This window comes from Lissotriton vulgaris, chromosome 3_1 (genome assembly GCF_964263255.1).
Source record: "Lissotriton vulgaris chromosome 3_1, aLisVul1.2, whole genome shotgun sequence".
In the NCBI taxonomy this organism is placed as follows: Eukaryota; Metazoa; Chordata; class Amphibia; order Caudata; family Salamandridae; genus Lissotriton; species Lissotriton vulgaris.
The window spans coordinates 86,755,299-86,778,747 of record NC_141689.1 but is presented as its reverse complement, the minus strand read 5'-3'; the positions used below and the strand labels follow the sequence as shown (position 1 = coordinate 86,778,747).

General features: G+C 45.1%; 1 protein-coding gene across 4 annotated transcripts in view; it reads right to left on the bottom strand.

Moving 5' to 3' along the window:
- LOC147726003 (uncharacterized) overlaps window positions 1–23,449 on the bottom strand; it is a 618,497-nt gene that overhangs the window by 502,929 nt on the left and 92,119 nt on the right. For all 4 annotated transcript variants that reach the window (XM_086960125.1, XM_086960124.1, XM_086960123.1 and 1 more), the window contains exon 4: window positions 22,552–22,601. In XM_086960125.1, coding sequence (XP_086816251.1) covers window positions 22,552–22,601 — 50 coding nt within the window. The remainder of the gene's footprint in view (window positions 1–22,551; window positions 22,602–23,449) is intronic.

Below are 23,449 nucleotides of genomic sequence, written 5' to 3'. Positions count from 1 at the left end.
ACCTGAGTTAACCTAAGTCGCATGTCTAATCATTGGTTTCTTTGCGATAGGACTAAGAGCTAATGAGACACTGATGCTAGTCTGGTAGGGGATTTTGGGTTCTACGGTGAGTTTTTGGTACACCCTAATTCCCTGAGGTCCCGAGTCTCTTTGCACTGTTCTGTGTCTGAGCAGAATCCCTGGAACATGGCGCCCAACAGTGGTGGTCTTATTACATGATGCTTGAGTAGTGCTTATATCAGTCTATAATGCCCTCACTTTTGTTTCCGGTTGAAATTGATGACGGATAAACCTACTTATAATTACATGGGTCTTTTCAAGCTTGAATCTTTTAAAATGGTTTCTTTTTTAATTACTCCCCAGTTGTGCTACATTGTTTTGCATTGTACCTATCCTACCTGTGTCGTTATGGGTGACGTTGACATACGGCAGCATAGGCGCGTTGCGGTCCGCAATCATTTGCAGGTTATAACATCTCCTTGGAGGGCATGGCGGTTATTTTGGTGGTGAGTGCTGAGATAGCTTACCCGTTTGAGATTTTCCACTCATGGGTGACATTTCCTGCAGTGAATGCGGATACTAAGGATGTTTCACACCTAAACTCACACAGCCGTGCCCGTGGAATATGTTCCTTATAGGACACAGGAAATTCCGATTTTTGCATGGTAGCACAGTGTTTGGTTAAATGGCGCCCTTCCCCACAGTTTAACGGCGATTAGATTAGGTTCTTTGTGCATTCCAGGTGCTTCTTGGCCTGTCTTGGCTGAATTTACCCCGCATCCTCTTGCGGGGGCAGTCCCCGTTGCTGAATTGAGGATCCTCTATACCTCCGCAATAGGAGTTATTAGGGCCTTGGTTCAATAGGTTACCCACAATTTCCAGGGCAGGGCCCCTGGTGTTCAGGCGCTTCCAGCTGGACCGAGTGGAATGAAGCTTAGCCACGTTATGGTTATTGAGGTTATGGGCAAGCGTCCCCAGGATAAGGATGATATGCCTTTCTGGCTTGCTGAGAAATTTGACCAGCTGGAGGCCGTGTTTCCCTAATTAGAGTCCTGTAGAAAAACACAGGATTCTTACAATTAGTTTGCCCAAGGACTTGGTACCGGAAGCCGGTGACTGCGAGTCATGGGGTAGAATCTTTGCGGCAGTGTACACGGGGTGCTTCGGCACTCCGTCAATGGCTGTCCTTTCGACAGTCATTAAGCATGTTCAGGGTGAGTGCGGACCGGAGGCAGCGGTTGAATTGGGAATGAGACTCGTTGGCTCATTTGACATAGTTTCCGATCTCGTCCTTTCTAATATAAAGGGAGATGCGGTGAACTTCCAAGTGTCTAATGCTTTGCGCGATGACCCCGATGCAGATAAACCCCGTCAGTTACAGAGAATTATTACGGCGGCTTATAAGACCATAGGCCCTAATAGTTTGGGTGTCAAGTCCTTTTCTACCAAAGATAAAAAAACTCAGGGGTCGAAGTCTGAAAAAGACGATCAACCCAAAGCTCAAAAGCAAAATTGGAACAAAATTAAGAAACAGGGAAAACAACAACAGAAACAGGAGTCACTTCCCGCATCACCAGCGCTTGCATCTACTGAATGCGCATATGACTTGCTGGCGCTACGATTAAGTCACCTGATCGTTTTCAGGTTCCTGGTCAACGTTCTCCTCGTTTTTTACAGCACACATCGGCCTCATCGACCGGTGGCGGGAAAAGCGCAGAGGATGGGGTGGCCAGCAGAGTCGCGACCAACCCCGCCCGAAAGACAGAAAAGGCAAGCAGGACGATTCTTCGCAGAAAAGTCCCCAGTTTCAGAAAAATAAAGTTGCCGCTTTAACAGCGATATGCCACAGATAATGAGAATGCAGCTTCGGAATCAGACATGGGCGCTGACGCTGTTGGACAGTGCAGAAGAGATCAACATTGTTCGAGAGGCCCTGCGTTCACTACTGGAGGTGACAGCGACTGACCGATTCGTTGTTGTGGAGACAGCGGATTCTAGAGTAGCTCCTCCTGAAAGGCTTTTTGAAATTGGCCTTTTAATTGAAGGTGACATACAACGTACCATAAAAGGGGTATTTTGGGAAAATCTTACAACCACGTATGACATTTTGTTAGCGGAGGCTGACTGGCCCCCATCTTTTGTTCTCGCAGCTCCGAGAGGGGAGTAGGTAATCCTCCCTAGTTTCGCGCATACCGTGTCAAAGGAGCATGCGCTCAATTTTGCAGAAGAGTGGGCTAAGGTCCTTGCGCCTGCTTTGTACCGTACTCACTGTGGTTGGGATAAATTCTCCCCCCAACATGAGATTCCCTTACGGTCTATGCCACAGCCTCAACCTCAATATCCCATGCGGCGTGAATTGAAAGCTTCCCTGACAGAGATCCTTGAACAATTGGAATATCAAGGTGTGATTGAAACTTTTGTGTCTTCGATGTATAACCCACTTTTTACTGTGACCAAGCCTGATGGTTCTTACCGTTTGGTATTTGATTACTGGCCTTTAAACTCGCATTGCAGTACCTGTGCAGTACAGAATATCCATGGCTCTGCCCTCGTGGATGGTCTTGTGCGTAAAAGGTTTAAAACCACACTTGACATATCCAATGGTTTTTTTTGCCCACAACCTTTCTGGTTGAAGTAGTCAATGGACCACTTTTACCAGCGGTGGCACACAGCGAAAAATTAAACGTTTGGCTATGGGCTGTAAGAATAGTCCAGGTGTGTTTGCTGCCCGTATCGTCTCTCTTTTAGGGAGAGTCGACCCAGATGCATGTTCGTATGTGGATGACATTTATCTCACAGACTACGAAAGTTGGGCAATCTGTGCCGCGTTGACCGCATAATTTGTCATTTTGCGGACTTCAGTTCCAAATTTAACTTTGCAAAGTCTCACATTGCAGAGTACACAGTGTTATTCCTGGGCTATGAGCTCAAAAATGAAGGTTGAAAATTGGCTTCTCACTTCTTGGAGAAATGCGCACTACTGCACGCTCCAACAACACTGAAAAAATTGCACTCCTTGCTAGGATTTTTGAATTTCAGGCGTACTTATATTCCCGAATATGTCTAGCGTATCAAGCCATTATATGCTTTGATACAACCAACTTTTACCAAATCGTGCTGGCTGCCTGAACATTCAGCCATTTTGCAATCTTTACAGTCTGATCTTCTAGAATCTAAATTCTTACTGACTAGTGATAACCACGCCAACCTGGGGATAAGAATCGTCCCTGGGGCAGTGGGTTTCACAATCCTTACTTTTAACGAAGGTGACACAGTACCTATCGTTTACAATTCACACTTGTACACTTCGGCTGAAATGCGGTTTTCCACTGTGGAAAAAGTGGACAGTGCAAATGGCGATTCTGAAAGAACGGCCACTGTCACAGGGAAAACGCATGTTGGTTGTTACACCGTATTCTGCCTTGGAGGCAGTGACGAAAGCCAGTGTACCTAATTGTAAAGCTTTGCACCCACGGTGGATACAATGGGCAACATCACTGACGTGATGTCAGTGGTCGTGTCCGGAAGCACTTTATCAAATAGGCACTATGGTCTGTAGTTAGGCAGTTATAAATAAATAGGCCTCAATTCGTCATGTCAACTTACTTTTATTATTGACGCCTCCTTACAGTCGCAGGAGTTTTTGCAGTATGAATTTGTTTATCCTGCCCCGTTGACTATGCGCCCTTTGGAGGATTTCCATTGTGTTATTTACATTGATGGTTCAGAGAAAGCCGCGCATGGGTATAAGCAAGCATATGTCTCAGATTGCGCAATTGTGGTTGGTACCATGGTGAATGGAGAATTCAAGTCCGATGTCGTACATACATAGACATTAGGGGACTGTACCTCACAATTGGCAGAGCTCCGTGCTCTGATGCTTGCATTAGAGTACGCAGATCCTGGTGTGACTGCTCATATTGTGAGTGACTCTTACTACTGTGTCCAGTCTTACAATGACAATCTGTTCTTTTGGACTCAAAACGATTATCGTGACTCCAAAGGTAGCAAAACAAAACATAAAATGATCTGGGTTTGAGTGGCTGAACTTAAAGAGCAACTGCCACTCGTGTATGTAATTCATACTCTTGGTCATCAGCGTGTGAGAGTTCATGCTGTTGGCGATAGTCTGGCCGATGAGGCCATGAAGACAGCAGTTTTGACATATTTGGTTGCAGCAGTTACACGTTCCAAAAGGAAGATTGATGATGACATCCTGGCAGCAATTGCCGCTACTGAGAAGGGAAGCAAATATCCTAGTGTATTACCTTCAAAGTATTCTTATCACTTAAGTCCTGATAAAGTTCCTCATGTGAAAATACCAGACGTTGGTGACAGATTGATTCCCAAAGCGGACCGCAGATCAACGCTGATTACAGCTGTCCACGAGGGTGTTGCGTCCGCGCATGCGGGCGTTTCGGCAACTGTATCTCAGCTGCAACAGCGTTTTTGGTGGCGGGGACTGTATAAACAGACGCGTGAGTATGTCCTTCAATGTGACATTTGTCAGCAGATCGGGCCCTCGACTGCTATGCGTCCACCCCAGACAGTTGTACATTTCTAATACACCACTTGGGTGCGTTTATTTAGATCACTGCGGTCCTTTTTCCTCAGATACTGCGTATAAGTACATCTTAGTTGCAGTTGATTCATGCATGAGCTTTGTATGGATGTGGCCCCACCGAAGTGCTGATTCACAAACAGTCATAAGGGATTTGCGTTTCTTTGTGGTAATTTTTTGGGTGTGGCACCTTCCATTCGGACCAGGATCCAGTGTTAAGGCGTACAAGGATGCCATGAGTTCATTGGGGGTCCAGGTAAAATTTTCGTCTCCATACCGGCCTGAGGTGAATAGTGTTGTGGAGCAGATGAACTGTGACTTAACCCCTTCCGTGCGGCCGCGATTTTCCCCGGGTGCGGGCGCCGGACGAACACGGGCGGGCCGTGACGAACCCCAGCCGTCATCAGCACACGAGCACCGTAGTGCATGATGGCTGGGGTTAGTCACCAGCATGGAAGGGGTTAAAGCAATCCTTGACAGCTAGAGTTATAGGTACCGGCCGGAACAGGCTAGCCTATCTCAATGGCGTACAGCGTGCACTAATCTCTCTAGAAGGTCTCTGGGTGGGCTGTCCCCATACGAGTTGCTCTTTGGTATCAAAATGTTTGTCCCGGACCCTGAAGGTCTAGACCAGGTGACGGCAGCTGCCCCCTTTGACATAGATGAACATTGTGATGTTTTACAGACTCTACAAGAGAAGAGAGACAGTATTGCAAAGGAACACAAGCCCTTCACATCTGATGCTGCGTTGCAGATTCCGGTAGTTGGCTAGCTACCCAGAGTCGGAGAACTGGTCCGAGAGAAGGTTGAGAACAAGAAAGAGTATGGCCCCTCATATCTAGCTCCTGTTTCTGTACTTGGCGTGCAGGGCACAAGAACAGACGTTTTACCTCCACTTCCAGGTCTTAAGGAAAAAAGGTTCATCACCATTGACAATGTCAAATTACAGAGTGGCCGATTCTTCTTAGTATGACACCTGCGGTTTCCTGTATCGATGCTGAGAAATTCTGTTTTGGCTCCGGCTCCTAACAGGCCTGACGTTGCCATCAAGATGCCTGCTGTTTCAAGTCCTTTATTAAATACACCACCTGATGATCATCTTGATGATACTGAGTATACACACCCCACAGACCTGTCAATGCCAGATTTATAGAAATGTTTGGCGACTGAGTCCAGATTTTCATTTGACACTAACTCTACCACATCGAAGTCCCCTTCGAAAATTTCAGTTTTTGCAGCATGGTTTAAGAAACATTTTTTAATACCCCCTTGGACTTACATCTGGTTGGCGCTTTTTTCAATTTTTTAATTTATGTTAATTGGCTTTGTGGTGTATTTTTTCCGTCTTGTGAATGGACACTACGTTGAAGAGAGAACTTCTATTCGACTAATTAATGGAACATTGGCACCCCATTCCTCATCACATAGAATGAAGAGGGACCTGACTTTTGTAAACATTACTGCTTGGCCCGTCTTCGATGGGATTGTATAGGATGCTGTTAAATTTCAGATTCATGGTCCCACAGAGGTTATAAATGTCCCAATCGTACTAAGAGGTTCTATGGGGGTTGTGATTAAACAAAATATACGCTCCGATGATTGGGACGTTCAAGCCGTAGAGGCTTTGTTTTCATATTTGAAATATTATGCTGCTTTTGATGCTGATGATTTATATTTAGATTCGGCTAATTATGGTGATTTGTTCTGTTATCAACACTATGGAAATCACTACCTGCATAAGGCAAACACAAGGAGGAATATAGTTAATAATACGCAATGGCAACATTGCCCTGCTTCTGTTGAAGGCAGCTCCAGCTCTCTTTTAAAGAGATTCACATTTTTTACTAATTTTAATCAGTCAAATCCTAATGCATTTTATTTTAAGAGGACTGAAAAGTCCTCTTCAAGTTAGACTTACCCGCACAAAATTGTTATATTCCAAGTCCTTTCTTGACCTATTGGCTATTCGGGGCTATGGACTGTGTAAAGATACTATTGTTCTTAAATCAGTTTGGGGTTCTAAAAGTTAGCAAGTGCAAGACAGAGGCTTTCCATCGTGCATGTCTCATCCCGGACCATATGTTGTTTTTGAATTGGTCTATTTCACAAACCACCTGCTTTGGATTGGCAACTACTAAAAAATTTAATGCTCCTTTTCCAGAGTTGGAAGAGTACCCTGGTTGGGATAACAATACCAGTGTATCGATTAGAGATTTACAGACTATGTTGCTGAATTCTACTTTTAACATATCCAGTTTGGATCCCAAGGGTTGGTTGTTGTGGCACCAAAGTGCAGATTCTTGCCTACATCGTTTTCTGGGTTCAGCCCCTGGCTACACACAGGTTAGGGTGGATCCCCGTTTTGAGAGTGACCATTTTGTAACTACCTATTCTGTAGACAAGCTGTGTCAGAATTGGCTCAGATACTCCACTTTAGCGTCAGTTAAGCTTCATTTGTCTAAATTGACTGACGATGTTGATCTGAATGACTTTGTCAAGGGCCCTGCTTCCCGCAGATCCAAAAGGTGGATTATATGATATTTACAACAAAGTTTGGAAACTGTCCCAGATTGAGGCTGCTTCCCGCTTAAGAGCTATAGATCAACCAAATTTAGAAAAAGTGCTCGCAGTTGTAGATAACAGCCTTAACATGCTTTCTTCCTGCATTTACACATTGAATAATATTGTTTCATCTGTTGTTGATATTGTGCAAGAAGATGTCCGTTTTGTACCATGGCCAAAATCAATTGTGTTCCGTTATGCAGTTTGCATGGACTGTACAAACGTTAAAGGCAGGGAAGATGCCTTGGGACTACATGAACACGTCCTCGTTATTTGCCCCTTTTAATTTGACTGACAAACAGCAATTTAGGTCTATGAAAGATGAAACTTTTTCTATGTTACATATTGAAAAGTTGGAACTATTGTCGTTTTCTGTGGCAGAGACAAATTCTGCTGTGTGGCTCGGCCATGGGTTAATAACACTACCTTGTCCTTTGTTCAAATTTGAAGCTTGCATGAAGTACTATGAAATTGGCAGGTATGAACCTCTAGGCACCACTTATCTCCATGAAGCTTGGTCACTACCATTTACCCATAGGTGCCTGAGGGAGGGAAAAGAGGTTTATTTAATGGTGCACAACAACACCTGATCATTCGTTAATGTGTAGGAATATATAATTGCATGGGTCGTGTAATCAAAATGCACCTAATTTGGCCTCGGTCTTAAAAGCTGCACCGACGCCTGCTATCACACCCACATTCACATCATTAGCAAACGGTAGTTATTTACTTTTAAATAATGAAGACTGTTGTGGAATGCTGGCTGGAATTCTTTATATCGTTACGGTCTCCCAACGCGTAGTTTGTTTTAAAAACGTACTGTTTCCTCCTTCACATGGGAAGCTGGATGTTCCGATCTGGCCGTCGAATCCGACCTTGAAAGCAGAGTTCAACAAGATGAGTCGAATAAGAGCTCTTTTGTCCCAGAAAGAAGTCGCCCTTACATCTGCACATGAAACATTTGTCCTTCACGTGGCAAACATCCGCACAGAAGTGCATGCATTATTAAATATGGATCATCCCCTGCATTTCGGGTAGTTAATTCACACTATCTTTAATGCCTCCTCAACCACAGGGTTTGCTCATTTTTTTTTAAAGTTGTTAGTAGTGGCCTTATGACGTCTTTCCAAACTATATTCGGTGTCTTGCCGGCATTTTTTCATTCGATTTTTCCAGCCTCTTTGGTGAATTTCCCTTGATGCTTGCTCTGGTTGCCGGAGTGCTTCTCCTGATTTGTTTATTTAAGAAGGAATGCACATCCTGTGTTACAAGAAAATCTGCCCCGGCTGTTGTTGCTCCGCAACCGAATGCTTGATTACCATGGAGCTCTGCCTCTGGCTACACTGAGTGCAGCTTAAGGATTATCGTTTCTATTTTCCTTTTTCACATGCGTCCAGCCTATCTTTCATTGCCTGAGCTGCGATTTCGAATGGGCTCTGGATTTGTGTTTCTGCAGTACGGTGTCTCCCAACGCAGATTATGATCAACTGATGAGCCCCTTAGTTGCTCATGAATTGCTTTGTTCTGGCGGCGGGATTATGGCCTTTGCAGTGATGCATGGAGTCCTGGGAAGTTGGAATATTTTTGCAGCGGCGCATGAATTCTTGGCAGGCAGGTACATGGAAGTGAACCAGAGTTGTCCTCTGATGGTACTAGAAGCTTCGGTTATTCAGGAACATGTATGTTCGTTCCCGTTACTGAATTGGATGGCTGAAATGTTTTCAGATGAGAACAATGACCTCCTGTTGGAGGCTGTTGCAATGTACTGTGCAGATACACTGTTGGAGTGAGGTGCATTTCCTTCTCTCTCTCTTTCAAGACCGACGTCATATGCTGACCATCGGATTTTTTAAAATTATTTTTTTACCCGCCTATTGGCTTTAAGGTGCCCACAAGCGACGTCTAAATTGAAATAGTTTCAAAATTCTGAGTTTTCTCCCGTTTTTCCATTATGGCAATTTTGAACTTGATTCTATCTCTCGAACTTGAACTCTGCATTCCTGATTTGCCCCCATTACTTGTCCATGCTCCGATCAAGGGAGGGTGTAGTGGGGCTGAGCCTTGCATTCACGCAGTGTTAAGTTAGCATGAGCTTATTAGAAGTTTGAACGCCATTTTACCTTTTGCTGTCTTTTCCACACGGCACACACTTTAGCTATTATTTAGAGTTAGGCTGAGTGTTTGGTTTCACATGAGAATAACTTGTTTTTCTACATTGCTAGACTTGCTTCGTAAGCTTAGTCTGAACAGTGAATGCCGAGGCCTTCAAGGTTATCTAAACACTGAAGCTGTTGTTCGAACTGATCAGCACACGTTCTAGCCATAACTTATGCAGCTGTGGCCAGCTCAGATACTGGCGCCTTTAATAATGCACTGTGTAGGCATAACAGAACATACTTGGAGAACATTTGTATGCTGAGAGCTTGTGCAGAACTCAATGTGATTCACTGAGGTATGGGGCTCTCCTATGCAAGCCTAAGAGACCTTCTTTAGTTATAAAATAACCTACTAGCAAAGGAGAGTGAAATATAGGTATATATTGAACCTGTTTCCATTTAGCATTATAACATGCTTTCTCCCTTTGTATTTTATGGTTTAGTAACTATGCTAGTAACTATGCTGACAATCTTATTTCTTATCATATATCTGCTTGTACTAGCTAAGATGCTGCACCTGAGATCACGGCGTTAAAATAAATATTTTAAACTTGCACGTGTCTCCCTTTACTCCTTGTTTTGGACTGGTATGAGAGTATAACGAAAGAGTGCTCATGTTTCCCACCTTACCTGAGGTAACCTAAGTCGCATGTTCTGGGTTGTCTAATCATTGGTTTCTTTGCAATAGGACTAAGAGCTAATGAGACACTGATGCTAGTCTGGTAGGGGATTTTGGGTACTAAGGTGAGTTTTTGGCACACCCTAATTCACTGAGGTCCTGAGTCTCTGTGCACAGTTCTGTGTCTGAGCTGAATCCCTGCAACACCAGTGTTTGGTAAACACGGAGGTGTTTTAGCAGCCCTATGATGAAGCAGGACACAGCTTGCTGTGGGCGAGGGCAGTTTTAAAGCATGGTGCATTATCCTTTCATTCATCTTTTGCCATCTTACATCACTATACTCTTTTCCCTATTCTTTTTGTGATTAAAATGTACACATGCACATCATATGGTTGCATTTAAGAAGAAAGAGTGGATAGTAGTAGGAAAGGGGCTTTTAAAATGTACCCGCATTCACTCCCCTTAGGTTGATCTGCACAATGCCTGTACTTTCAAATTAATGTATGTTGTGCACTCTCACTCACATATACTAACCAATAACCTATTTCACCAGGATTGCAGACAGTCGGACCTGCTACCTGTTGAAAGCTGAGCACTCAGTACAACACTGGAAGCTGTACATCGAAACTGCTGTTCACAGGAGTGAAACGATGACCTGCACAAGCTCCAGTGCTAAGAATCATCTCTCCAGCCTTGTGCTTCAATATTTACCTCAACCCTTTCCTAACTCCTGAGAGTGGGGTAGCATCACAATCACCACCACTCCCTGCGACTAGTTTGGAAGTCATGGTAAAGTGCAACAGGGTGCCTCTCCTGAGATTGATGCTTATCACCCGTACACTGCAGGGTGCCTTCCCTGAGATGGATGCGTAGCACCCTTACACTACAGGGTGCCTTTCCCGAGATGGCTGTGTAGCACCAGTACAGCATAGGGTGCCTTCCCTGAGACTGATGCATTGCACTCGTGGACTACAGGATTCCCTCTCCGAGAGTGATGATTTGCACCTGTACACTACCGGGTGCCTTCCCAGAGACTGATGCGTAGCACCCATAAACTACTGGGTGCCTTCCCAGAGGCCGATACGTAGCACCAGTACACTACAGGGTGCCTTACACGAGATAGATGCGTAGCAGCTGTACACTACAGGGAACCTTCCTCAAGATGGATATGTAGCATTCTTATCGCTGGGATACTTACGGGTTACTATGCGCTCTACAAAACCCTGATAATAATAATAATAATAATTATCCTAGAGGGTGCCTTCCCCGAGACTGATGCGTAGTACCCATGCACTACAGGGGGCGTTCCCAGAGACTGATGTGTATGAAAACAAGTTACTTACCTGTAACTGCAGTTATGCAGTATTGGTATCTTTCATAGATTCACATGCCTGAATCATTCCCCATCGCCGAGGCGGGAGTCCCATGGTAAATTACAACAGTAGTGCCATAGGTGAATAACAGTAGTAGGCCAACGGCCTAAATCTTAGAAGCCTATCTACATCATTATAGTAAAAAAAAAACAAAAGTTCTCTCAAACCAATCAGCTACCAGCCCCTCTAGAACACTCCCAGCAGAGTCAGTTCTCCTCAGATTTTCTTAGCACAAGTGGGAAGTAAGATTCCCCAATAAAGAACTGACTCGCCGGGGAGGAGGGTGGGTGCATGTGAATCTATGAAAGATACCAATACTGGATAACTGTAGTTACAGGTAAGTACCTTGTTTTCTTATCCAGTATTGGGCTATCTTTCATAGATTCACATGCCCGAATCAGAGTAGCAAGCAGTAAGCCAAATGTATTGTCATTGGAGAAGTGTGGCTCAGGGGTTAGAGGCGGCAGACCCGGAAGCTGAGATCGGCCCTGGACCAGGGTTCAATTCCCCGCCTCGGCGGGTCTTGGGCTAAAAAATTCCACGGACTCGATAATTCTCACTCCGGTGCCTTCTCGACTCACGGGTTCACACTCTGCGACTCTGGGCAATAGCTTGCTTAATCTCCACAACGGCCCCTCGTGGCGGGATGCCTGGCTTTCACCTTGTGGATACCCTGCCGGGGTTATCTCACAGGGGAATACCAGGACGGGTTCCCTAAGCAAGCGCTTAGATACCGACCTCGGTCAGTGATTTGCGCTATATAAATACATGTACATTTACATTTACATTTTTACATTTACATTTACATTTATATATATAAATACATGTACATTTGCGGATGGTGGGAGACAGTGTTCATAAACTCCCAAATTGCATCCACAATGTTTGAGAAGTAAAGAAATCACCAAGCCTTTAAGAAATCAAATCCATATTAAAAAGACATTATTGAAATAAAACATGAATTCATCAATATCAACATACAGGTATATCTACATATTCAGATCTTTAAACGTATAAACATGCAATTTACATGAAACATGGTAGCATATAGAAGGAAAAAGTACCAGAATGTGACCTCAATGAAAGATGGCGTAGGCCCGCCTGTCTAACAGCTGCATCATCTCGTTGTGCAGATTGAAGAAAGTAATGCTTTGTGAACGTGTGGAAATTTTTCCATGTCGCAGCACGACATTTTCCAGAGTCACTCCAGCAAATAATGCTGTAGAAGCGGCGACAGTCCTTTGTAGAATGAGCTTTGACTTTTTTCTGCAAAGGTTTGTTGGCCTTGTCATACCAGAAATGAACCATCTGGCTATTGTTGCCTTTGTTACTGCAGTCCCAAGTGTCGCTTGACCCTAGGCCACGAACAGTTGGTTAGATCGCCTGATGTCTTTGGTTTTTTGTAGGTAGAATGTTAAACAGCATTTAAAACCCATAAGAGTGCAAGGCTTTTTCAGCAGGAGTAGATGGATCCGTAAAGAAAGTTCTCAACCTTACCGCTTCATTCAAGTGAAATTGAGACGTCACTTTAGGGATGAATCTAGGATTTGTTCGAAGGGTTACATAACCCTTAGTGAAATGTAAAAAGGGTTCTGAGATAGTGAAGGCTTGGATTTCACCAACCCTTCATGCAGAGGTAAGAGCCAGGTGAATAGCCACCTTCCACGTGAGAAATTTGAGATCAGCTTTGTGGATCGGTTCAAATGGTCGCTTTATTAATTGCGCCAGTACAGTATTGAGTTCCCACTCTGGAGGGGGTGCTCGCACTGGAGGGAAACCTCCGAAAAGCCCTTTCATAAATTGTTTGACAAGCTAAAGTGAACAGAGCAAAGGAAAATAGGTGCATTTTCTGAATCTGGAAAGAGCAGCAAGATGGACCTTGACCGATGAAAAGGAAAGCCCAGACTTTGCTAGAGAAAGCAAATAAGGAGGAATCTGTTCCGCAGGAGTGTAAACTGGGTGAATGCTATTCGCCTCCCACCAACAACAAAATTGTTTCCATTTTAAACTATAGGTTTTAATTGTGCTCTGGGCACGAGACTTGGCCAGAATTCACGACAATCCTGAGAGATGTTGAGGTCGTTGAACTAAGAAATCAGGAGCCATGCGAGCAAGTGTAGGGACTGGGGGTCTGGAGGAACCACTTGGCTTCTGTCCCTTGACAGCATCTTGAGCATCGGAGACAGGCGAATAGGTTTGTCCTGAGACAGTAGAAGAAGCTCCTGGAACCAATACGGTATTGGCCAACGGGGAGCAACTAGAATCAGACGGCAACCCCCAGCTTCATCTTGCGGAGAACCTTTGGGATCAAAGGTATAGGGGGAAAAGCGTATGCACAAATCCCTGACCATCGCATGGAGAGGGCATTCCCCCTTGATACCTGTTGAGGGAACCTGCTGGCAAAGTATCGCAATTTCTTGTTCTCCCTCGTTGCAAATAGATCCGGTGCTGGTTTGCCCCAAGCTCAGAAAATTCTGTTCACCTTCTTCTTTTCTAGTTCCCACTCGTGAAAGTCTGACTAAGATCTGCTAAGTGTGTCTGCCAGAGTATTGTGAAGACCCCTGACGTGTTCTGCTCTCAGAGTTATCTTGTGGAAAGTGACCCACTTCCACAATTCCTGCGCTTCCTGCAAGAGCCTAGCCAACTTTGATCCTCCTGGTTTGTTGATGCAATACATGCTGGTCATATTGTCGGTATGGACCAGCACTGAGGAACCAGCGATTTTGGGAAGGAACGCTTGCAGAGACAGAAAGATAACGCAGAGCTCCGGTCTGTTTTGTGTACTTGAGATCATTTTCCTTGAATTTGTAAATTTTGCAGATGACCTCCCAATTCTTCCATAGAGGCATCGGTTGTTAAAACATGTGAGATCCTGGTCCAAATTCGTTTTCCGAGACCACCAATGCAGAGCGATCAATCATACGCGGCGTGACCCTGATGCAATCGTCTAACGAGCCCACATTTTGTTGCCATTGAACATTTAATTCCTCTTGAAGAGGTCTCATTTTGAGCCGTGAAAAGGGTATGAGATTTATCGCAGAGAAGCACATCCCTCGAAGTGAAACAATCATCTGGACAGAAACTAATCTTTTTGAGTTTGAAATTGCCAATTTTTGAAGATGCAATTGACTATTGTTTGACAAGAATGCTTTGCACTGCCCAGAGAAATGGAATGACTTGCAGTGGACGCAACTGTGATTTGCTCTCGCTGAGAGTCAACCGCAGAGAAGAGAAGAGATGGAGGCATGCTTTTGTGGCCTCCTTGGTTGCCTGTTCCGAAGGGCCTTTGATCAGCCAATTGTCGAGATAAGGGAACACCTGTATTCCTCGAGATCTCAATGCTGCTGCCACTGGTGCCAGCACTTCATGAATATTCTCGGTGCCGATTTCAGCCACCACCTCTAACTGATAGTGAGCGCCAGCCACTGTGAAGTGAAGGTATTTTCGATGTTTGGGGTGAATGGGGATGTGGAAATACGCATCTTCCATATCCAGAGAAGCCATAAAATCTCCTTCGTTGAGACAGCTCAAGATGTCGGAAAGTGTGAACATCCAGAAACTTGCTTTTTGAGGAATTTGTTGAGCTTGCTAATGTCCAGAATCGGTCTCCATTCCCCTGACTTCTTGATGAGGAAGAATTAAGAATAGAAAATAGTTCCTGTTTGAGATGATGGAACCTTGTCTATTGCATTCTGGAGTAGCATTGTTAAGGCTTCTTTGAACAATCAGTGAAGAAGAGGGGACACCTGGATGGAGTAGTAGGTGGTTGTTTGATGAATTCCAGGGTGTGACCATTGGTTACTAGATCTAAAACTCATTGGTCTGAGGTAATTTCCTGCCACCTGTGAACAAAAGCTGAAATGTTCGTGCCCATGGGTAGGGAAGGGGTTATGGTTGTCGCCCTTCACAGATTATTGCTTCCTGTTAAAATCTCGACCTTGATTCTGTGATCGTATGACCACCGTTACGGGAGAAACTAGTGGAAGAGGATTGGGGGTACGATGACTGACCGTAAGGCTGTCTATGCTGCGATTGGTATTGCCTGTTTTGTTGGATTTGGTATCCTCCTCTAGAAGCAAAACCACCTCCGCTTGCACCTCTGAAAGATCCGCGCCTGTATTAAAGGTCGTCTAATGATCTAGCAGTATCCGTATCAGTCTTGATAGCAAGGAGGGACTCATCAATGTATTTTCCAAATAAAGACTCTCAGTCATATGCATGTCTAAAAAGTTGTGGCTTTAAGCCATCCCTGGCATCAAAGCACTGCAGCACCGGCAAGCGGACGAAAGTTGGTGTTTGTAATGTCCAGTACGCAATCTATGATCTCGGATGCTGCTTGTTCTCCTTCCAACAGAATCTTCCTAGAGTCTTGCCTCTGGTCAACAGGAATGAGATCAATAAACTCAGCCATATCTGACCACATTCGACGGTCATAGCGACCGATTATTGCTGGAGAATTTGTCGCTTTAATAGAAGCCGCCGCCATAGTTGAAAACGTTTTGCCTAAGAGGTCTAGCCTCCATCTTCCTTATCAGGAGGTGTGGTTATAGGCGTCGCAGAATTCTTGGATCGTTGCTGTGCGGCTTGAGAAATTACCAAATCTGGTCGTGGATGGCCCACCAGACAAGATGGACTATTAGCAGGAGCACTATCTTTTCTCAATGTGAGGAAGAACAAGTGGAATAAACGCCGGCGTCTTCATGATCTTAACCCCTTAATTCTAGATATAATCAATGATCGGAACAGCTCTGGGGGTCCTTCATCATCAACATAAGTTTCCAGAAGGTGAGACGACAAAAGTGGATATTTTACTGTAATCTGGTCTTTGAAAAGTCTTAAGTTGAAAAGATGCAGATGTTATTGGTGTCGATTATGAAGGCAAAAGCACGTCCAACAGTTATTGACAGGTTTCCCCCCTCCCCTTGTATTATGCTCCCCCGTTATATCTTTTGGTTGACACAGAGGCTGTTCATACTGTACTCATGATACTGCTGGCCCCCCCCCCTTCCCTGTTCGCATCTTGCATACAGCAGGCTGGGTGTATCCGTGGTCAGGGAACAGGCACCTGGCGACCCGTACAACAGCAGAGGGTATGGCACCGCCTCTACCCGCTACAGTGCTGATCAGGGACCTCAACTCCGGACAATAACTATTAACCCCCGAGACCACGCTGGTCCTTCCGCAGTGCTACGACCCGCGAGCACTGCGTCATGAGACATTTCCTGGTACCGTCACTTATGGACTAATGCATTTCCATCAGCCAATGTTTATTTTCACTCATGTATAACCGAAATGTCACCATGTACTATTTGCTGTATACGATAATGCATTGTTATGACACTGTATGAATAACTACTGACTTATCTGTGAAACTAAATAAAGTTTGGGACCGTTGGTCTTAAAAAAAAAAAAATAATAATACAATGAATTAGGCATTGGTTTTAAAGGTTATGTTTGAGCAGTTAATATGTGACATGATAAATGTATCCGGCCTGCTGGCCATTGTGCACTTATATGCAATAAAATGTGTTATGAAAAGAAAGAAAAAAAATTGAAGGCAAAAGCACAATTGTTGAAATTTGAGTTTGCGCTAGCAAAGTCGTTGTCGACGGGCTCTTCGTCGTCGACGGGATCTTCGCCGACACAGTCGTTGACAATGACCTAATCGACGAGGCAGACGTCGACGACATAGACTTCACAGATAACAGCACCATCAACGACGGCGGAACCTTCGTCGACTGAACCTCAGTCGACGGGCTTGACATCGACGCAGTCGTCGGAGACTTAGTCGATGACTTCCTCGTCGACGAGTCTTCCCGGACAGGTTTCTTAGAATCTTAGTAGACACAACAGGCAAAGTTGTAGCCGTCGTTGAGACAGTGACAGTCGACGATGGGGCAGAAGAAGTCACAGAAATCGTCAACGACGGAGTCAAAGTGAGAGGTTCAAACTGACTTTTACTCACGGTTTTTGTAGTAGACACCCTCTTAGTTTCCTTGACAGAAGTAGAGGGTGGAGACAGCGTTGACCTAGAGGAAAAGTTTAGGTGACCTCTGAAGGGTCAGATACCTCATTGGAAGTTTTGTGATGTTTTCTTCCCTCATTACAAGAGCTGTCATGGGATCTAGCTCTTTTGCTAGAAGTTGAGGCCCTGTCATCCTCCTCAGCCGAGTAAGATTTAAGCCATAAAAACAGCCTTGCCTCTCTATCCCTAACAGTCATGGGAGGGAAAGTACGGCAAATCCTACAATCCTTCGCAATATGCTTAGGATAAAGGCAGTAAATGCAGTCCTTATGCAGGTCAACAACATGGACCCTCTTCTTATCGCAGGTCCTGCAAGGTTTAAAGAGAGCTTTCTTGTCAGACATCCTGAAGAGATGAAGTGTAGAACTGAGTAAGCACTCAGGGAGACTCCCACACGACGTGCAGTGAAAATCTGAGGAGAACTGACTGTGCTGGGAGTGTTCTAGAGGGTGCTGGTAGCTGATTGGTTGTAGAGAACTTTTGTCTCTTTTACTATAATGATATAGATAGGCTTCTAAGATTTTGGCCTGAGGCCTTTTTCTTTTGGCCTACTACTGTTATTTACTTATGGCACTACTTTTGTCATTTACAGTGGGACTCTCGCCTCTGCAACGGGGAACAATTAATGCATGTTAATCTATGGAAGATACCCCAATACTGGATAACACCTGTACACTACAGGGTGCCTATCCCAAGATTGATGTCTAGCATCCGTACACTGCAGGCTGCCTTCCCCAAGATTGATGTCTATCACCCGTACATTGCAGGGTGCCTTCCCCAAGATTGTTGTCTGGCATCCGTACACTGCAGGGTGCTTTTCCCAAGATTGATGCCTAGCACCCGTACACTGCAGGGTGCCTTCCCCAAGATTGATGTCCATCACCTATACGATGCATGGTGCCTTACCCAAGATTGATGTGAAGCACCCGTACACTGCAGGGTGTCTTCCACAAGATTGATGTATATCACCGAACACTACAGGCTGCTTTCCCCAAAATTGATGTCCATCACCCGTACACTGCAGGGTGCCTTCCCCAAGATTGATGTCTAGCACCTGTACACTAGAGGGTGCCTTCCCCAAGATTGAGGTCTAGCACTCGTACAGTGCAGGGTGCTTTCCCCAAGATTGATGTGTAGTACCCATACACTACAGTGTGCATTCTCCAAGATAGATGTGAAGTATCCATTCACTATAGGGTGCCTTCACCAAGATAGACGTGTACGCTACAAGGTGCCTTCTTTGAGACTGATGTGTAGGACCTGTGCACTACAGGGCTTAACTGCATCGCTGCGGCGGCTTTTCCCGCTGTGTGCGGCAATTTTCGAAAAGCTGCGTTACATGACGAGCTCAGCTCGTCATCCGCACACGACTACCATGGCTGATGACGAGCTGAGCTAGTCATTAGCAGCGAAGCGGTTAAACCCAATGTGCCCACCACAAACCTCTTATGTGACACTGCAGCAAGTCACCTAGGAAGGCCTTTCACCGCATAACACCACTGATTTTTCAGGGTGAAGATCTAACTGTTCTTCAGACTATGAGACAATTATTCTAGAAAATGTTGCTTATTTCCACAGGCAGCCACATGCACATCAGCAACAAGAAATGCGGCTGCCCGACTCCAGCTTGTGAATACTACCTAAACGGTGACGATCACTCAACCAAACAATCTCTACTTTTTTTTTTTTAACTGGTACTACCAGTTTAAAAGGAAAACCCGCGGAACAAAAATGAGCTGGTGTTTGACACATAACAACAAGATGCCCGTAGAACAGCTCTCAAATGAGCAGCTTATGCACCATCATAATCAGATACAACAATGAGTCAGTAGAGCATGCAAACCTCTGAAGCGTAAAAATCAGCTAATTGCAGTCCAGTTGCCCATATCGCAGGGTCTTAACATGCCCCCATATTCAGCAGAGAAGATGCTCAGTTTGGGTCCACATATCGCAAGGATGCACCCTTACGTTAAAACAAGAAACCATAAACCCGGAAACCCGCTCCCACCCCTGCCTGAAAACTTCCTTCCTCCCCTGCCCTGGTGGTGGTGTTTTCAATTTTGAGGAGTTGAGTGACACGGATGGGTTATGAGAAGGCGGCTGGATAAGCATGGTCTTGGTCTGTCCATGGAGAATAAGTGTGTTTGCCTGGCTCCGCTGCAGGGGTTTAATATTGGAAGAGGTGCATAGCCCTTAAGGAGGACGGGCAAACCGCCAAAGGCAAGCCTTGGGACAGATAAGTTACCAGTGGGCCCCATTTATACTCAAAGTTCTTATATTAATCTCGAAAGATGTCAGCAAGGCGCTCCATGGAAAGTATTCTCCACAGGCGGGAGTGCCATATCGATATGGCGGGAGTATCTTTCGTTTTCCAGGCGGCTGCTATGGTGAGTTTAGCCGCTCCCAGACTAGCCCCCATGATTGCCTTATCAGCTCTCGTTTGGTGTTTCAGCGCGGAATCGGATTCCCAGCAGCGCCCCCTCTATGGTCGTCAGGATAGGGTACCCCAGCATGTCTTTAATATGTGAAAGGATTTCCTCTCCGAATGGCCGAATGCCAGGGCAGTTCCACCAAATGTGTCGAAAGTCCCCTTGTAGACCACAGCCCTGCCAGCAGAGATCTGAGGTGTCAGGGAAAATGTGTGAGTTTAGTGGGTTAGAGATGCCAGTCTAGATGTTTATTATAGTGGGCCTCCCGCAGGGCTACCGAGTGGTTGTGGCTAGAAATGTTCTCCAAACAGGTTTCCATTCCTCCCCTGTGATGTCCCGCCCTAGCATCTGTTGCCAGAAATGCATGTAACGCACTCGGGGAGCTTGTATGGTACTTAATAGCATGGCATAGAGTGAAGAGACGGCCCTTTTCACGTTGCCTGACTTTAAGAACAGTTCCATGACCGTTAGTTCCCTAGGGGCCGCCTCCCGTACATGTAGTTGTGTAGCCCAATGTTTAAGCTGGAGGTAGTGGTAGTGTTTGCTGTGCAGGACCTGAAACTCTTTTCTGCAGCTTTCAAATGTCAAAGTTGTGGAAGAGGTCAGAAAGCTTTAAACAACGCCCCTCTTTCCGGCAAGCAAAGGGCCCTTCGTGTAAGGCGGTGGGAAGGCCGGGTTAAAGTGATTTGGGGTATGCAGGGAAGGAAAAGTGGTCCATCCCTCTCTTCTCGTAATGTGATCCCAGACAAAGAGTGGGCGTGCTCAGATATGCGTTTGCCGGACTTCCTGTGCTGCTCATTCCATCACTACACGCAGTTGTGCCGCTTGATAGTATAATGTGAAGTCTGGTAGTGACACTGCCCCCTCCTCCTTTGACCGTCTCAGAACATGAAAGGGAAGGCGGGGCCTTCCCCCTTGCCAAATGAAGTTAATGATAAGTGGCGACAGAGCAAGTCCCGGGATAGCTCGATGGGGAGAGCCTGAAAGAGATTTAGACATTACGGCAAGACCATCATTTTGACAGCGCTGATTCGTCCAAGCCATGAAATGTAGAGAGGTTTCCATCTCTTAAAATCTTGTTGCATCTGTGACACTAGGGCGGGTAGTTCGCTTTGTCCCCAATTTTAGGCGTGTAGTAGACGCCCAAATAGAGGAGGGAGTGTGTCGCCCACTGAAAGGGTGTTTAGCCCCGCAGTCTCATTGCTTCAGTGTCAGGGAGTGTGAGGTTGAGTATGGAGGATTTCTTAAGATTCACTTTAAAGCCTGCCACCAGTTCAAAACGGCACATTTCCTCCTGGACTGCCCGAAGAGAGGAGGCAGGTTCCCGGAGAGCAAGCATAATATCATCCGCGAAGAGACGCTTTATGGTCTGTGCCTCCAAAGCGGATTTCCCGGATCTCGGAGTCTCTCAGCTAGGGATTCATACTAAGGGCAAATAAAAGGCGAGGGGAAAGCCCTGTCTCGTGCCTCTGCTAAGGGCAAATGGGAGGGATGTGTACACGTTGACCACGACCCATGACTGCGGGAGCTGGTAGTTCGCCCTGACCATATGGATAAACCTGACCATATGGATAAACCTATCTACAAAGCCAACTTTCCGCATGGTTAGGAAAAGGAATGACCAATCTACCCTGTCAAAGGCCTTTTGGGCGTCGAGGCCCACTAATATTGCAGAGATGTTGAATTTAGAGAATCTCAATGAGTGTACAGTGTGACGGATGTTATTGTGTGTTTGTCACCCCTTTATAAAGCCGGATTGATCGGGTGGATTAATGCGGGCATCAGGTCATTCAACCGGACTGCCAAGAAAGCTGAATATAATTTTGCGTCAAGATTGAAGAGTGCTATGGGCCTATACGAGGCACATTGCTGGGGGTCCTTCCCTGGCTTGGGAATGACCGATATCATCGCTTCGGCCATAATGTCCGAGATCCTGGCATCGGTCGCAATTGCATTAAAAGTTCGGCAAGGTGTGGGACTAGCTCAGACGAGAAACCTTTGTAAAAGTGCGCCGTTAATCCGTTGGGACCCGGGGCTTTGTGGGGCTTACGTTTAGCGATAGCTTGTCTGACCTCCTCAGCGATAATGGGGCCCTCAAGAGGTTCTGCTGTGGCTGGGGAAAGATGCAGGAGTTCCACTGCGTCTAGGTATTGCTATTGCAAGTCTAGGTCGGGTGGGGTGCATGAGTAGAGTTTCCAGTAGAATTTGACAAAGGTATTAGCTTTGCAGTTGTCTGCATGTGTGACGTGTCCATCCACTTCCAAGATGCCCCCAATAAATTTGCGTTCCCTCTTTTCATGGAGTTGTCGCGATAAGTAGCTCCCCACTTTGTCCCCCTGAGCATATGCTGATTGCCGCAGTTTCAGCAGAGTAAACTCCGCTCTGTTATTCAGATATCTTCAGACTAAGTTTTAAGTTAAGTGCAGAAAAGTGCTGAATTACGCAGCTCTTACAATAGCTGGTCAAAAAAACAAAAACACACCCATGTACCTCTTGACTTTGACACCATCCAAGCTGAACAGGCTTCCATAATTGGCTACCCAAAACAGAATTTCCATTCAACTACGAAAATACAGCATAGATAGAACATTACATATACAAAGCTTATTTCTTCTGAAACAGACTTCCTCTACTCATCCGGGTAGACTAATTTTGAGATGCAAGAAATCCCTGAAACCCAACTTGTTCCAATAGGGTTTGGATTTTAACAAAATTAAGTGCCATGGGACCCAGAAACAACCTCAATATTAATTTACCTCACCCTACCAGTAACCCTACTAACAGCTATACCATTAAAAAATATATATTAGTGTCAATTCAACTCACCTGCTGGTTGTATTGAGTCTGAACTGCAGCTGGGGGTCACTTTTTCATTACTAACAAACAAAAAGTTGGAGTACAACAGTTAGCGCTACCTCAACATACAAGGCAAAAGGAAAATTAGCGTGTATGAATAGGATGCAGTAACACTACAGATTAGCTTATACTCTGCATCTGACTACATCACAGTTAAGTACATATGCTTACATTGCAAGTCACTACACCGCAAGAGCAATTACATTGTAAAAATGTAATTTTATGGATTTTTAACACCCAAAAAAAGGAAATGATACTTACTTCTATTCCCGGTTCTACTCTAGAACACTACTTGTCAATGTAGTAATATTAAAACTCGAACTGGAGATACTCTTCAAACTTCCAAACAATAGGTGTCCGCTCCGTTGCATAAAAACTAGCTTTTTGACATTCTCTTTCAGAAACGCATCAATTTTAAACAATAGAAAGATGGCATTCCTGCACCACGCTGAAAGAAGGTGCTTGATCAGTAACCAGAATATCTAAACCCTTTCACTACAGAGAGACAACTGAAGGAAAACGTGCCTAACAACCTGTCACAAACAATCTCCATTATGAAATCAAATAAGCCTTCTTCTGTTAGGGAGAGCTATGTCCACGAAAAATTGTGTGGGTCATCAAGTATTTGATCCGTAAACTATCATGAAATTATTGCCATCTCTCTAGGAGAAGGGGTAAACTCTCCCACCACCGCCAGGAAGGTGGAATGTGCGCTCCTGCAAGGGTCCGGCTTGTCTTCAGTGATTTTCAATATATTCATGTAATCTTTACACCAACTGACACTTTTTTAGAACAAAACTCAAAGATTCTGATGATATATAGCCAGTCCTTCCACCCTCACACAACCCCAAGTTCATCACAAGTTAGT